General features: G+C 35.7%; 1 protein-coding gene across 4 annotated transcripts in view; it reads right to left on the reverse strand.

Annotated features, from left to right (window-relative positions):
- Positions 1-1442: 1442 nt before the first annotated feature.
- Positions 1443-18067, reverse strand: part of LOC138324946 (fibroblast growth factor receptor 2-like) — a 56499-nt gene continuing 39874 nt past the window's right edge. For 2 of the 4 annotated variants that reach the window (XM_069270226.1, XM_069270224.1), the window contains one exon: positions 2300-2437. Coding sequence is in view for 1 of the 4 variants with exons in the window: in XM_069270227.1 (XP_069126328.1) it covers positions 2311-2437; positions 3633-3726; positions 3927-4041; positions 4614-4727; positions 5109-5263; positions 5599-5718; positions 9561-9765; positions 10202-10386; positions 11611-11658; positions 11775-12038; positions 12456-12492; positions 13010-13192 (1647 nt within the window). In the remaining 3 variants the exon portion in view is untranslated. Of the gene's footprint in view, positions 2438-3632; positions 3727-3926; positions 4042-4613; positions 4728-5108; positions 5264-5598; positions 5719-9560; positions 9766-10201; positions 10387-11610; positions 11659-11774; positions 12039-12455; positions 12493-13009; positions 13193-18067 lie in introns of all 4 variants that reach the window. The other 2 variants (XM_069270227.1, XM_069270225.1) reach the window with 2 other exon arrangements.

Genomic DNA, 18067 nt, shown 5'->3' on the forward strand with positions numbered 1-18067 from the left:
CAATAATCATAGGTTTAAAATTCATTGTGGCGTCATGGAAGAAGCAATAAAATTCGTCGAGTGACGTCAGGATTTCGTGAACGGCGGGGAAATATGGTGGCTGGATTTTCTCCATTCATTTTGTCACGAGTTTTAACTTCGAAATTTAGGTCTTATTTTTAATATTAAAATCCTAAATATGTGTTCATCTTATATGAGATTTTTTCGTTTTTTGTAGAGCCAAATTTTACAATATTGTTTGCCTCAATTGTCTTCACTTAAAAAATCACTACGCCAGTATTTTTAGCTTTATCGAATAATTTTTGCTGTAATTCTTTACTAGTTTGTAATTAAAGTGTTAGGCATTAATACGTGAACTGATATGTTTTGCCACTTTATTTTAATATTTAATGGTAATTCTAGCACTTTTATTTTTTATTGTAAAATATTGAAAAATAAAAGATATCGAAATGGGGCGAAAAAGTAAGCACACGGACCCCCCATTTCTCTGCCTGATTACGACAACCCCGTGTCTCATAAACAAAAATAACGAATTCAACGTATTGGTTGTCTCAGACACGAATGTTGTAAAAAAACGTTATTACTTTTTTATTCTCAAATGCATACTTTTTAACTTATATTTTCAGCTTTAAGAGGGTATTTTGTTTGTGTTATACAATATTCATTTATCACTTGGTCTATTTACAATTTTTGTTACTTCCTAGGTCTAGGGCAACAATGTTTTATTGGTGATTGTTTTGGAAAATTCTGAAGTAAACATAAACATTGGGGATATTTATCACGCTGTGATTTAAGCATTAAACTGCCTTCTTTTGGGTTTATGTTCCTATAATTATCCCAGGATTGCAGACAAGCTGACTACCGCACGTTAGCGCGTTATAGTTTATTTGTCTGCAATCCTGGGAGAATTATAGGACCATAAATCCACCAGGAAGGCAATTTAATGCTTATTTTTCCATTCTATATACTTTTTTTTATCTCTAATATACATTATATGACTATATTTGTTTATATGAGGCAGCTACTTACTTAGCTTGATTTATACATAACAATATTTGCACATATATGTTGTGCTAGTTTTCTCCCTTTGATCTAGTGGCAGATATAAACTCTCTATAAACTAATTATTTGTATGAATCAAAATGCTGTATGATAAATTTGATGTTAATTGGAATGTCTTATTTCTTAATATATTGTGTACATTTTTTTCTGCTTAGATTCTCAAGAAGGGACGGCAAAAGGTTATATATTAATTTGTATCCAGGTAAAGAAGGCATAAAGTCGTATTTGAACGAATTATTTGTTTATTTAAAAAGTCTATAATAAGAGTGCATTTCATATTACATCCTCGATACTACAGGATACTGAATATAAAAGATCAAGTGACATGCTTGACTTACAAATGATACCGAGGTGACATAAGGAGACAAGACAGGAATTGATGAAAGCATCATACACTTTATTATAATATATACACAGTTTATACATATAAATCACGTTTAGGCTGTGCTTCTATAGTATATAAAGAGAAATTAACTTTTCACTGTTGTTATCAATTACACAAGTTCTGGTGTATACAAAATATTCTACGGTAAGTATAGTAGAATGAACTAATAATTGATATCAAATAACTAATAGTCATTTTACTTAATTATATACAAAGCGATTGGTTCAGTGTAATCCCGTTATGTTGTCAGAAACTAAACAATAAGACTATTATCGAAACATGTTACATTCTACTGTTACATTGTTACTACATTTAAAACGATTAAAAAATTCTACTTCATTAAACAAAAAGTTTTATTTTAGTTATATACAAAGCTTAATATATATTAGAGAAGCTTCATAATATCCTAGTAGGAAATTAATAGTCTACTTCATTATGTTATAAACATTCAGACAAACTTTCTACAATGACCAACCAAAGATCATATACAAATCTCTTTATTGTCCAGTATTTATGCATAGGCTAAAGTGTAATTTTTAAAAAGTAAAAGTGTTCAATACAGCAGGTAGTCTCTATATAGAGGTGGTTGATGAGGCAGGGCTTACATCTAATCCAAGCTCGTTATTAGTTTTGCAAGAAAGCGTTTGTTGTTGTTCTGTACTTTATGAAACACATTCATGTTTATATAAACTGCACTTAAAAGTTTTGAATGTTATTTAAATAATTTTTATGGTGTATTGAATAATTCTTGCTTGTTCTCACAGCGAAGATGAATGCCTTAGAATCATAAGAATGAAGAAAAGTGCAGTAGAACTACTTCTTGTTTCTGCTGTCTAGTTCATCTTGTGTAGGTAGCACTATTTTCACTGAGTGTGATAGTAATCTGCCACACTTGACCTGAAGGTACTGCTGATCTCCTGTACAATGTCAGAGAACTTTGGCCGTGATGACTGTTTATCCTGCCAGCAGTTCTTCATTATCTCGTAATGCCTAAAAAAACAAGCATACTCGTAATGAGTGTCAATTACTGATATGGATGCTTAGAATTTATTCAATGAAATTGTTATGGTATTTAATGCTTTACGCCCGTTCAATTGAAAACACATTTGAAGAAGTCACTTAATAATTACTAATACCACTGTATAAATGTAAAATGAAATTGTACACCACAGCTTGGCTTCCTTGTCTGACCATGTAAACTAATTTTTACCACAATAGACGGTGATAATCAACTCTCAGGACATTAAATAGATAGTGCAGCTGTTTATTAACAATTTGTTTAAACCATACGTTTTCTGATTGGTTGACACAGTGAACTTTGACCGAACTATCTATTTCTCAGTGTCACGTCATCATTGTCAACGTCATAATAATCAAATGACGTCATTCTATGTTGTGATCGCCGATTGACATCAAAAACTGCTGTTGGAAAGCGTATACATGCGTCGTGGTCGTTGTGTCAAAATGCGTGACGTTTTCATTCATGTTTAATTGACCTTAAATACAAAAAACATGTTGACGGACAAGAATTTCATTAATGAATTTCGTGATTTATCGTGTATGAAACGGATTGATCTTGATTGTAATGGCTTGATGATATGGCGGGAAAAAGACGATTCCGTGGAATGTTTTTCATGTTAGTCCGACATTGAGTTTTATTTTCTGGAAGCAACTATGAAGATTGGAACTAAATAAGACGTTAAATGAGTATTATCTAACCCTAAGTATGATAAATATAGTCAAATTTATTTTTGAATCGATGGATTCTTTATAAAACGATGAATTTTGAATACTAATTAGTGTCTTTTTGCTGATGAAAATATTACTAGACCTTATTTGCATATTTCGGTAAATACACGTAACCATATCCCCGCCGTATTTCTATCCGCTAAACACGAATTTGATTGTGGTAGAAACAGATCCCACTACTTGTGGTTGTTGAATATTGAATTAATCCACAGCTCGTAAGTTATATTTTTTAAAGCTAATGCATTGTAAGCAATATTATTATCAAATTGGTGGTAACGCTTGGTGGTGAATAACATATTAAAAGCTCTTCTTGATTTGTGAGTATGAAAATTACGACACAACTTCAAAGGTCAAGTCAGAAAGTGAATAAACAGATGGATCTATGACGTATTGTTACCTAGTTACTGTAACGTGCTTACACTTTCCGATAACTTACATGTCAGCACATTTTGCAGGACGGCGCATACGGTAACCATTGGATACCTTCGTGGCCACCTCCATACTCCGTATTTCAGGGTACGGCGTCTCACCTGGAGTTGTCAAAGATTAATTTTAGATAGAATAATATCCATCATAGAAAATTATCCTTATCATGACTAAAATTGCGTCTGAAGATCTGGCATATATCCATACTACAAAAACAAAAAAAATCAAGATAGTATTTATGTGATATACATGTGCACATTTGTTATATATTGGTTAGATACAATCTATAGAATATATATCATACCTAGACTGAATATTTCCCACAGGACAATTCCATAGGCCCATACATCACTCTCTAGGGTCGCCTGTTTCAATGACGTCATACATTCTGGAGCCATCCATTTGATTGGCACCTTTTCCTGATTAGTAACAAAAATATGTGGTCTTCATTTAAAAGGTTTGAGGGGAAAAATCTTTTATCTGTTACATTGATGAAAGCATGAACATGGTGTTTTAATATAATCCATTGACACACTTATTTAACGTATTTTCTGGTAATATAGAATTTCGGGTATTTGGTGGACAGGTAGAAATCACGAGGTTTTGGGTTTTGTTTTAGTTTAACGCCCTATTAACAGCCAGGGTCATGTAAGGACGTGCTAGGTTTGTTGGTGGAGGACAGCCGGAGTATTCGTAGAAAAACCTCTGGCCAGCGGTCAGCAACTATCCCACGTGGGATTTAAACTCGCGACACAGAAGTGGAGGGCTTGTGGTAATATGCCTAGACATAATAACTACTCAGCCATCCGGTCCCCAATGAAAATCGACCGTCAAAAAGGGAAACAGAAAATATTGAATATACTAGTTAACGCCACATTCAATGTACTGTAGCAAATACGCGAAAAAAGATTACGCGTTTTTTCATAATGAAAAATGAAACACTGAAAAGTATCGTAGCAACACTCTGTCTACTGGTACCCATAGTACTTACCTTCCCTGTATCTCCATCTTGCACGGTGTCTTTTGTTGGTCCAAATCCGGCAACTTTGGCATCGTGACTTGATGTTAGAAGAATATTCCTGGCAGCCAAGTGGCAATGGATAATCTTAATAGAGAACCGAGTCCTCAAGACGTTAGTTAATCCAAGCCATTTCATCGATACAGTAAAGTGGGTATACCACTTCGTTAAAAAGATATTCCTAAAAGTAGACCTTTTTTACGAAACTGAATATCAATTTGATATAGTTTTGAACCATCTAGGAACACTGATGTACAACTAAGGAGGGCAGCATTAAATCATCCCGAGTACAGGCCCCTGGGACCTTTTGATTTTTATTTTTCTACAGATTTTCTGTCATAGTAATACAAATTGCACCTTGGTTTGGTTAAATTGGTTCGTGGGCAAATTCAAATGTTAGCTGTAACAGGTCCTTTTCTTGAGAAACATAACACTTTTTACACCAGTAATTAATGTAAATTACTATACCTCTTTAGAAGCTAGATACTCCATCCCCTTCGCTATGTCAAAGGTCATACGATACAAGGTATCCACTGTACTGTCTGTGACGTTCGTCTTCTGATTCTGTAACCATGTCCTCATCACACCACCCTCACAATACTCCAGCAACATAAACTGGCCCACTACAGAAAACATAAATGCCACTGTGTTGACAGGCTCATTTTCAATCAATCATTAGGTTACTTTCCTACCCTTATAAATACAGATTTAAGATTAAAAATGCATTTTACTGTTTTTTGATCGCTGACATATTTCGTAAATTTTAAATTTATTTTAAATTACAATAATAAAGAAAAAATCAACTTGAGTCGGGTTTATCAATATAGACCAGCATAATTATTGTAAAATTAATTAAACTTTGTTTGAAAAATATAACATAATATATCTCGTAGAAACATTTTAAAAATATTTGTTTTATGCAATATAAGATATTCATATAGGTCAGAGGATAACGCACATGGTTTGTTGTCGAGGACAGCTCCGACGAACTGTACCACGTTGGCATGGGAACCAACTTTGGTGGCGAAGAATTTAATCTTGGCGTTCATTACCAAAGCGTCCAGCTCAGTGTGCGATTCTAAAATATAATATCGAAATGTTTCAAAATGACAAATAGAATAGAACTTATTGGGGACAAGAATTACATTCATAGATATAGGCCGGGATCTAGGGGAGTCCACGTGCACCCCCCTCCCACAACTTAACGAACGAATGTTTTTTTTCTGAAGCCTTATGACCCACTGATAACGAAATCGAGAGATAACATTGTATAAACTGGGATGAACTTCCGTCCGGTTTTGACGTCATCAAGATGGCCGCTATCTCGAATTTCACTAAGAATTGAAAAATAGTCATAACATTGACATTTTTCAACCGAAGAAGACAAATGAGGCATCAAAATGACCACAATAGAACAAAAATACATATCAGGACCATAAAATCCAATATATGTAGTTATTTCTACGCATGGAAAAGAATGGTAATTTTTAAGCAAATATTTCATATTTGGCTTGACGCAGCAAAAATGTTTGCCAACAGCAAACTATTATTTCTAATCAGTTATTTGACCTCTTATCAATCAGTAAAAACAACATCAACAAAAAAAAACTATGTTAACATTGTATAAACTCCGGTTATGACGTCATCAAGATGTATATCTCGAATTTCACGGAAAAGTTAAAAATAGTCATAGACATTTTTCAACCGAAGTAGACAAATGAGGTATCAAAATTACCACAATCGAACAACAAATACATATAAGGACCAAATAATCCTATATAAATAGTGATGTGTACACAGGAAATGAAAAATAAGATTTTAAGCTCAAAAATGGTAATATTTTAGCAAATTTTTTATATTTGGCTTGACGCAGCAAAAATGTTTCCCAACAACAAATTATTATTCGTAATCAGTTATTTGGTCTCTTGTCAAACAGTAAAAACAATAACAAAAATATATAGAAAAGCAAAAGGGAATTATTGTTATACCATCATTTGGTTTACAAAACATCACCAGTTGCGTATACGTTTTTTTCCAAACCGCTGACACTACAGTTTCCGGATGTCTTAGAATTTCCTGAGGATAACATTGGCAATCGACGATTCATATCTTAACACATTTGAATTTTAAGTTGGCTTAATATCTAAGTGGGACTTGACAATTTCCTAACATAATCCATTTTCATGTTCGAAAGTTGTAGACTTGTAGCGTCTCAAAATGAATTTTTACAGCACAACGCCAACTAATAGGGTATCAAATTAAAAGTGAAAAAAGCATTTGTTTCCGTTAATACCACGGCACTTTCCGAAATTTGTTTCTTTTAGAAATAGCGCATCCACTGTTAATTTTATTTTTCTGTCTATAACGTAAGGAAATGTCAGATGGTTACTGCAGTATCACATATTTCTTTCAATAGTTCATAATGATAAGCATTATCGTTGTGCGTGCTTTCTCGCCAGAGTGTCGATGAGCTGATGAGCTGATGTGACATTACATTACCGGTTTACCATCGTGGTTCTAATTTGTCAATCGTCAATGGCCAGAGGTAACATCAAGAACATCGGGTTCGCGGATGTGGGAGCTCATCCTGTTTTCAACATAGTGATTCACATATCGTATATGATGTTCCAGACCTCTCCGGTAGGATGGAAAAGACACCCGAGCCACATTCTGCGAAGGGTTGAGTTGCTTCTCCTTAATTCGTATGAAGCACAATTCCTTATTCTTGTGAACCCTCAGTGACCATAGATGGCACAGGTGAATTCTTTGAGGTCATAAATGAGGTCTACAGTGAAGTTCCTCTCTTTGCCAAGTCTGGAGAGCACTGTAGAAAACTTTTTCTGGAGAGTCTTCAATGGTGTATCCACGCATACACCAGATGCGACACAACCAGTACCTTCAAGGGACTGGGGAAAGTCTGACCAATGAAAAACATTTAACATTTATGACCTCATTAATGACCTCGAGGATATCACCTTAGCCATCTATAGTCGCATGAGTGTCCACAAGGTTGATGAATGGTGCTTGAATCATTCCACCGTTAGAAGAATCTGGATCTGGTGTAATTTCCTGAGAAGTCTGAAACAGCATATACGATATGTTAGAATCTGATGGAGATCCCACATCCCTGAACCTGTTTTTCCTGATATAAACTCTGGCCATGGATGGGTCATGAAAGATGCTAGAACACCACTGGTAATGTAGTGTCACATCAGCTCATTGACATCGAAGACGACGCTCTGGCTTTCGACGAATTGGATACTGATATCTCGATTACTCTGATTCGGACTGCATGTACCAGCTACCAGACATGCCGAGTCACGTCAGAGGATAGTGCAGTGAGGCGGGAAAGCACGCACAATGATAATGGTTATAATTGAGAACCAGTGGAAGAAATATGTGACATAGTGGTAACCATCTGACATTTTGCTTATACTATGCATAGGAAATAAACGAAACTGTGACTTGTCCTACCTAGATATTCTGTCAACTTTACATTCATGTTTCCTGCTTATAAATCGCCAATAGTCAAACTTATTTAAGGAACTTATAATACACCAGGAAACTGTAGTGTCAGCGGTTTGGAGTTAGAAAAATATCATATACCCAGTATACGCACCCGGTGATGTTTTGTAAACTTAATGATGGTATAACAATAATTGTTTGACTGATTAGAGGTCAAATAACTGTTTACGAATAATAGTTTGCTGTTGGTAAACATTTTTGCTGAGTCAAGCCAAATATGAAAATTTGCTAAAAAATTATCATTTTTGAGTTTAAAATCCGATTTTTTCATTTCCTACCTAGAAATCACTACATATATAGAATTATGTGGTCCCGATATGAATTTGTTGTTCTATTATGATCCTTTTGATACCTCATTTGTCTACTTCGGTTGAAAATGTTAATGTTATGACTATTTATCAATTGTTAGTGAAATTCGAGATGGCGGCCAACTTAATGACGTCATAACCGGAGCTTATACAATGTTAACATTGTTTTTTTGTTGGTGTTCTTTTTACTGATTGATAAGAGGTCAAATAACTGATTACGAATAATAGCTTGCTGCTGGGAACCATTTTGGTGCGTCAAGCCAAATACGAAAAATTTGCTTAAAAATTACCATTTTTGAGCTTAAAATCCGATTTTTTCATTTCCTACGTAGAAATAACTACTTATAATGGATAATATGGTCCTGATATGTATTTTTTGTTCTATTGTGGTCATTTTGATGCCTCATTTGTCTTCTTCGGTTGAAAAATGTCAATGTTATGACTATTTTTCAATTTTTAGTGAAATTCGAGATGGCGGCCATCTTGATGACGTCATAACGGGAAGTTCATCCCAGTTTATACAATGTTACATTTCGATTTCGTTATCAGTGGGTCTTAAGGCTTCAGAAAAACATTGGTTCGTTAAGTTGTGTCTGTGTGGGGGGGGGGGGGGGTGCACGTGGACACCCCCCCCCCCCCCCCTATATCCCGGCCTAATACTGCTATTCGAATTATTACACGAACACAGTTACCTTCTCTTTTCTTCCTATGTACCTCCTAACACACTGAAACCTGTCTGTTGACCACCTCTGTATACAAACCTTCAGCTTATTAAAACCATGTTTTCAAATGATAATTTATAAAACAATTTGACCTGTGTGTAATAGCTACAACTTGTATATGGCTACAAAGACCACATCCCCCCTTCCTTTCCCTCGGTGGCTTTATAGACAAACTTAAATGGATATTCATCATGTTATTCAAAACGATTAATTTAATATATAAATTTGTTATCATATCTATCGATTTATTTAGCGATGAAGTACATTTAATTACTTAAGTTATTTGTAGTTTGTAAAGTAATGATTTGCTTTTATATCAATGAAAAACAAATTTTCTCTTTCGTTTGAATTTCAGGCTATACCACCTTTTAGAACCTTGGCTACAACCGTCTTCCTGTTGTTGGATTTGACGTTTTGTGAAGCTATAAAGATGTCGGCAAACCGGCCAGTGGTCAGTTTCTCCACCAGGGACACCTTGTCGTGAGGAACCTCCCAGGCCTTGTGGTCATTGAACACCATTTGACCGTACATATATACAGCATCGTCACCAACATCCGTATAGGCCAGGTTCTAGTTATAATGGATACGAAGTTTTATTTTTATTTTTCGTTAACTTGTACTTGTTTCCCTAACAACATATTTGATGTAATAGGGTTTTATTACAATTCATAATCTTTTTTGCGTTCTGCGTTAGTAATGAATTGTATCGCAGAATGAAATAATGAATGATATTATAAAACATACATTAGAAATAAATTTAAGAATTAAAAGTACTAAAAATGAAGCGACATTCTATGTTTAACATGGATATCTTAAATGATTTACTCATTCTAGCATTCATGTTAATAAGCATATTCTACATAGGCGGTATTCGTAAACGTTCTATAGATTGCGCGCACTGATATCCCTGATTTACCAAAAATAGAGATAAAATAGTTCTTTTTAATTATCAAATGTCTTCATAACACAACCTGACTCAATGTTGTTATTATTTATGACTATTTACCGCAAAGGATTTTCTTTCTGTTTGGCTACCGCCAACTTTGGAGTCGGAGTAGGCATTTGCGGCCCGTCTGCGCCTGGTCGTTCGCCTCTGTACGTGACCATATATGGACTCTTTGTAGCGATTGAGCCGCCCAGTCCTCCAAAGTACAATCCCGGCGATAAGTAAGCCAGCAAGGATCAGCATAACTTAAAGGGAAACAGAATATTAAGAGTGTAAATATACCAACTAAATTAAAAAAATACCTTCGAAATGGCCCCTGTGTATACAAGATTGAGCCCAGGATAGAATTTTAACCCGGCCGCTGATTGGCTGGCTAATTATGAATTTCAAAAGTAAAAATATTGTCTGACAGGTAATTATTCCTAGATAACCATGATATGAATTTGGAAATTCACATTGCGATTTAGGTTCAAAATATCAACTTTGATAATGAATAGGTAAAAGCATTAGAATTTCAGGATTTTTTAGTGCAAAATGCGCCTGATTTCAATAAAGCTACCCTGGTTGGAGTTTGAGGAGAAGGACCCAAACATTTTTTTCTATTTAGTGTTATATGAGAACCTAGACTTTAATTATAGAACACAATAGCTAACTAATATTCCTTTGTTTTAATAATACAGTACAAAACTTTAACAAAGTTTAACACTGTGGTCTATGTAAAATTATTTAGTTGGTTGCTCTCTATAGCAAATAAATTGTTTAGTATGTACTGCTTAACTACACTTAAAATATACAACGTCTTATTACATGATGTTTTACATCAGCACACTGCTTATAGAATTGTACCAGGTTTTGTTTACTTGTTGTTTTTAATGTGTAAACATTTAAAGTTAATTCGGGAAATAATTATTACTGAGCAAATATATCGCCATGTAGCACTCACTAGAAAACTATTTATTACATCGGATAAAAACTGTAGTAAAGGGATATTTTGCTCCCTGTGCTCTTATTGGCTTAACAAATATGGACGATCTAGACCTCAAAATGAAACTAATTTGAAATGGCATGTCTTTCAAAAATATTTAGAAAATATCTCACAGCTACTTTTGTTCGTTTTTTACTGTCCAAGGAATCGGTAGAAATGAAGAAGTGACCATGTTCCTCCATTTTGGACGTTACCAAATTGGCAAACATCATTACGTCGCCTCGGACTTTTTCATATATATAACGACAAATCTGTCGGCAATTCGCACGAGGGATCGCCAAACGTGGAAGATGACATTTTCAGAGAGAAACATGACGTTGTGTTCGCATAGGTCACGTGATTTGATGAGCATTGATCGATTTGTTAGAATAAGGTTTATTAATGGTATTTTAACAAGTTCTTATGACCCTAAAGGTGCCAAGAGATCTTGTACATAAAAAGCTGAGAAAGAAATTATTTGATTTTGTTTCTGTGTTCTACATACCTATAGTAATTGCCGCTATAGCACCAGCTGACAGACCTTCGTATTCTCCTGAAATGAAAACCAGATTAACACTAGTGATGAAAATAACACAAAAATAATCAGATAATTAGTAATATTTTTATCATGAACACGTTTTATTTTTAAGTGGATCTTTCTTTATTTACCTGTCGTGAAAGTAATTTCCACAGGATCACTCTGTTCTTCTCCGTATATAACGACAAACTGAGCGGTGTATGTAGTCTCGGGGTCAAGATCGCCAAGCGTGTAGTACTCAGCGTCTTTGTGGATGTTCATTGACCTTGTCTGTCCTGACACATTGTACACCAATAGAATGTCCGTACGGTCATAACACGTAGGCCCCTGATGCCAACGGAAATTAACGCTGTACGACGTCGTACCAGACACTTCGAGATCCATAGGACCATAATCTGTTGCAAAAAGAAAAGAGATTGAATAATAACTTGCTCATTTGTTGCAATAATAAAAAATGATTGAATAACTGGCTCATCATACAGTCGTTGCGAATACGCCATGAAGAGCTAATAAGACAACATATCATTGCTTGAAAAGATAAAGTTATTTCATTTTATACAGTCTACCTGCTTGTAGCTAATAAAACTAAATTTTACATAAAATGTCCTAAGACAATTTTAATATTATAAAAATACGTTGAGAGAATTTTGTGGTATAGATTTAACATGAACATTTATCGCGGCGCAGTATTGGTCTAGCATTCGTTCTAATTTGCGTGGTAGTCTTGCAACGTAACAATGATATGGAAAGAACAGAAATAATATTTACACAAATGGATTTTCATACTCTGCTAGTGTTTTTGTTTTACTTACATTCTTCCATTCCTCGCAAAGACGTCAGGTCGATAACCTTGAAAGGACGAAAACATAAACGTAATTCACAATATAATCCCTAACGTCAATTTATTAATATTATTCTATTATGGCCCTTTTCAGAGGAAACTGGTCTCTCGCATAGTGTTGTCTGGCGAGGTATAGTCCCCGAGTCGAAGACGAGGGGACTATACCTCACAAGACAACACTATAGGAGAACTGTTCCCGAGGGAAAGGGCCATAATAGATTTAGTACGTCATATGACATTCATTATGATATCATATATTTGGTCGCGTGCTCATTCCCGGGGGACTTTACTTTGGTATAGTTCCCGTAGTCAAGTATAATCTCCCGTAGTCAAGAAGGACAGTGAACTGTCACAAAATAGACCATGGCTGTTATCCAATCGCATTCCTAGTAATCATCATGTGATGTACTAATTATACATATTAACTACATGTAACCCTTTTACATTTTCTTTGAAATGTCAATGATGATTTTGTATGGATATAGTTTTTCATTCATTTGTAAATTCTATATAAAGTCTCATTACCTGAAATCGCCCGATTGAACGTAACATTGCAGAGTTGAAAACTTCGATGTCGATATTTGTAACTTGTGTTTGAAGTTTGTCTTTTGGCACTTTGAACCAGCAGTTGTTGACCTCGAATTGGTGATAGAAATAGTAGCATTCGCCGTCAGCAGAACAGGCTCCTTCCTGTAGACTTGGTTTACTCTGAATGGATATTAACAGTAAATTCTTAATGTGATCTTTTAAACATACATGTAGTAGACATTGTTGCTGATTTGAAAATATTAAAATAGGAATACTTGTCAGACAGAATGAGCATTAACGTATTATATGTTCATTGTTGTACGATTGCATGACCTTGTTGGCATTGCCAAGTTGTTCTGATGTTTCAACGCTTGACCATTTGTTTGTTTTTGCGATATTAAATCAGGTTTTTTTCTCAATATATCTTTATATTCATTGTTTTCCATTAATATCAGAGTGTTACTTTACCCAGTTTAGAACTAAAGTTTCTTTAATAGCCTTTAATTTTACTTTTACCGTTACATCCGTCCATAATTTCAAGCTGTTAATCAATGTTGAGATGGAGATTTGAGTGGTAGATTATATGAAAAATAAATTAACAATAAAACATCAAAGGCATAAGATTTCGAAACAAGTATGCTTTAAAATATTAGCATTTCCATTTTTTCTTATATAACCTTACCAACTGTGAAATCGTTTACACGTGTGTAAACGCAGGAGGTTATCGCGTAAGAATACATACACCGGAACACTGACAATCTCTAGTAGTCTTAATGCGCATCAGATTTGGCCTATATGGTTTTTGTAGTTCTAATTCGTTACTTAAACAATTTGAATGTATGAATATCTTATTATATTTTAGAAAATGAAATATTTGAGATATATTGCATCAATGAAATGAAAAAGAGGGATCTTGGCGCCCACCAAAGATTGAATAATGTCTGAAAAATGAAAGAGGGATCTTTTTCTCTGCTTTTCAAAAATATTCACTTCTTTTTTTTCCTCTGCTTTTCAAACCTAATATTTTTTTTTATCTGCTTTTCAATCTTTAAACTATCAAAATCCAAGATGGTGGTCGGCCATCTTGTTGACCGATCAGTCCCAAAATGCAGTACTTTGTGAGAAATATTGGTCATGAACTTTAACTAACGAAATCCAAGATGGTTGCCTGGCGGCCATCTTGTTTACTGATCGGTCCCAAAATGCAAAAGGTACAACTAGGGCCCAAGAAGAGCCTACATGAAAGCTTGAGAACGATCGATTCAGTACTTTCTGAGGAATAGCGGCCACAAACTTTAAATTTCATAATCAAAGATGGCTGCCTGTTGGCTATCTTGTTAACCTATTGGTCCCATTATGTGCAACTAGGGCCTTCGGGGAACCTACATAGTAAATTTGCAACGATCCCTTCAATACCTTTTGAGAAATAGCAATGACAAACTAGAACTATTTAAATCCAAGACGGCTGTCTGGCGGCTATCTTGTTTACCGACTGATCCCAAAATGACGACGTATGTGTAACTAGGGCTTTAGGGGAACCTACATATGAAATTTGAGAATGATTCCTTCAGTACTTTCTGAGAAATAGCTGTAACAAACTTTAACTATCAAAATCCAGTATGGGGGTATTGTGGCCATCTTGTTAAAACATCAATCCTAAAATGCACAATCATGGCCCTATGGGAACTTATTATGATATTTGAAAATGATCTCTTCGGTATTTTCTACGATATAGCGGTAATAAACATTAAATACCAAAATCCAAAATGGCTGCCTGACGGCCATATTGATTTTCCGATTTATCTCAAAATCAGCATTACACTAGACGTGCTCTAGGGGAACCTACAAATGAAATTTGAGACAGATCCCATCAGTAATATCTGAGTAAAAGTGTTAACAAACATCAACTGCCTATATCAAAGATGGCTGCCTTGCGGCAATATTGTTTTTTCCGATAAGTCTCAAATTAGCATAACACTCTGTGTGCACTAGGGAAACTTACATATGAAAGAGAGATCTTTTGAGTACTTTCTGAGAAATAACACTAACAAACATCAACTGCCAAAATCCAAGATGGCTCCTGGCGGCCATATCATTTTTCCGATCAGTCTGAAAATCTGCATGACAATCTTAGGGCCCTAGGGAACCTCCATATGAAATTTGATACAGATCCCTTGGGTAATTTCTGAAAAGTAGCTTTAAAATATCAACTGCCAAAATCCAAGATGGCTGCCTGGCGGCCATATTATTTTTCCGATCAGTCTGAAAATCTGCATGACACTCTTAGGGCCCTAGGGGAACCAATATATGAAATTTAAGACAGATCCCTCGAGTACTTCCTAAAAAATAGCAGTAACAAACATCATCTGCCAAATCCAAGATGGCTGCCCGGCGTAAATATTGTTTTTCCGATCAGTTTGAAAATCTGCATGACACTCTTAGGGCCCTAGGGGAACCAATATATGAAATTTAAGACAGATCCCTCGAGTACTTCCTAAAAATAGCAATAACAAACATCAACTACCAAAATCTAAGATGGCTGCCCTGCAGCCATATTATTTTTCCCATCAGTCTGACAATCTGCATGATACTCTTAGGGCAGAAGGGGAATCAACATATGAAATTTGAGAGAGACCTCTTCAGTAATTTCTTAGAAATTACGGAAACAAACATCAACTTCTAAAATCCAAGATGGCTGCCTGGCGGCAATTTTCATTCGATCAGTCTGAAAATCTGCATGACACTCTAAGGGCCCAAGGGAATCAACATATGAATTTTTTAAGACAGAACTCTTGAGTACTTTCTGAAATATAGAGATAACAAACATCAACTATCATATCAAAGATGGCTACCAGTCGTACATATTGGTTTTTCGTTCAGTCTCAAAATCAGTTTGACACTCCTAGCGCTCCAGGGGAACTTTAATAGGAACGTTGAGAGAGATCCCGTCTGTAATTTCTGAGAAATAGCGGTAACAAACATCAACTCGCAAAATCCAAGATGGCTGCCTGGCGGCCATATTTTTTTTCCGATCAGTCTGGAAATCTGCATGACAATCTTAGGACAGTAATTTTCAGACATATCCCTTTAGTGCTTTCTGAAATCAAGCAGTAACAAACATACCACCAAAATGCAAGATGGCTGTCATGGGTACATATTGTTTTCCCTATCAGTCTCAAAATCAGTTTGACATTCCTAGCGCCCTAGGAGAACCTTCATATGAACTTTGAGACAGATCCCTTCAGCACTTTCTGAGAAATAGCGGTACCAAACATCAACTGCCAAAATCCAAGATGGCTGACTGGCGACCATATTATTTTTCCAATCAGATTTAAAATCTGCATGGAAATCTTAGTGCCCTAGGTAAAGCTACATAGGAAATTTAAGACAGAACCCTTTAGTACTACCAAAATTCAAGATGATTGCCAGGCGGACATTTTGTTTTTCAGATCAGTTTAAAAATCTGCATGATACTCTTAGGTCCCAATTATGCACAACTAGCGCACTAGAGGAACCTACATATGAAATTTGAGGGAGATCCCTTCAGTAATTTCTGAGAAATAGCGGTAACAAATATCAACTAAAAAAATCCAAGATTGCTGCCTGGCGGACATATTGTTTTCCCGATTAGTCTGAAAATCTTAATGACACTCTGAGGGCCCTATGGGAACCAACGTATGAGCTGTAAGACAGATACCTTGAGTAATTTCTGAGAAATAGCGGTAACAAACATCAACTACCAAAATCTATGATGGCTGCCAGGCGGCCAAATTGTTTTTCCGATCAGTCTGAAAATCTGTATGACATTTTTAGGGCCTAAGGGGAACCTTCATATGAAATTTCAGAAAGATACCTTCAGTTATTTCTAAGAAATTACGGAAACAAACATCAATTGCCAAAATCCAAGATGGCTGCCAGGCGGACATATTGTTCTTCCGATCAGGCTCAAAATCAGTTTGGCACTCCTAGCGCCCCAAGGGAACCTTCATATGAACCTTGAGAGAGATCCCTTTAGTAATTCCTGAGAAATAGCGTCAACAAACGTCAACTGCCAAAATCCAAATGGCTACCTGGTGACCATATCATTTTCCCAATCAGTCTGAAAATCTGCATAACACTCTTAGGTCCCTAGTGGTACCAACATATGAAATATGACGGAGATCCCTGTAGTACTTTCTGAGAAATAGCGGTAACAAACATTAACTGCCAAAATCCAAGATTGCTGCCTGGCGGACATATTTTTTCCGATCAGTCTGAAAATCTGCATGGCACTTTTAGGGCCCAAGGGAAACCTACCTATGCAATTTGAGAGAGATCCCTTCACTTATTTCTAAGAAATTACGAAAATAAACATCAACTACCAAATTCTAAGATGGCTGCCAGGCGGCCGAATTGTTTTTCCGATCAGTCTGAAAATGTGCATGATACTCGTAGGGTCTTAAGAACCTGAATAGGAAATTTGAGAGAGATCCCTAAGTAATTTCTAAGAAATTAAGGAAACAAACAATAACTGCTAAAACCAAAGATGGCTGCCTGGCGGCCATATTTTTTCCAATCAGTCTGAAAATCTGCATGACACTCATAGGGCTCTAGGGGAATCAACATATGAAATTTGTAAGACAGAACTCTTGAGTACTTCCTGAAAAATAGAGATAACAAACATCAATTACCAAAATCGAGATAGCCGACTGGTGGGCACATTGTTTTTCCGATGAGTCTCAGAATCAGTTTAACACTCCTAACGCCCTAGGGGAACCTTCATATGAACTTTGCGAGAGATCCCGCTAGTAATTGCTGAGACATAGCGCATCAGCTGCAAATATCCAAGATGGTTGGCTGGCGGTCATATAATGTTTCCGATTAGTTTTAAAACCTGCATAACACTCTTAGGGCCCTAGGGAAACCTACATATGAAATTTAAGACAGATCCCTTGAGTACTTTCTGAGAAATAGCGGTACCAAACATCAACTGCCAAAATCAAAGATGGCTGTCTGGCGGCCATATTATTTTTCCGATCAGTCTGTAAAGCTGCATGACACTCTCAGGGCTCTAGT

Source organism: Argopecten irradians, chromosome 6 (genome assembly GCF_041381155.1).
Source record: "Argopecten irradians isolate NY chromosome 6, Ai_NY, whole genome shotgun sequence".
NCBI classification, from domain to species: domain Eukaryota; kingdom Metazoa; phylum Mollusca; class Bivalvia; order Pectinida; family Pectinidae; genus Argopecten; species Argopecten irradians.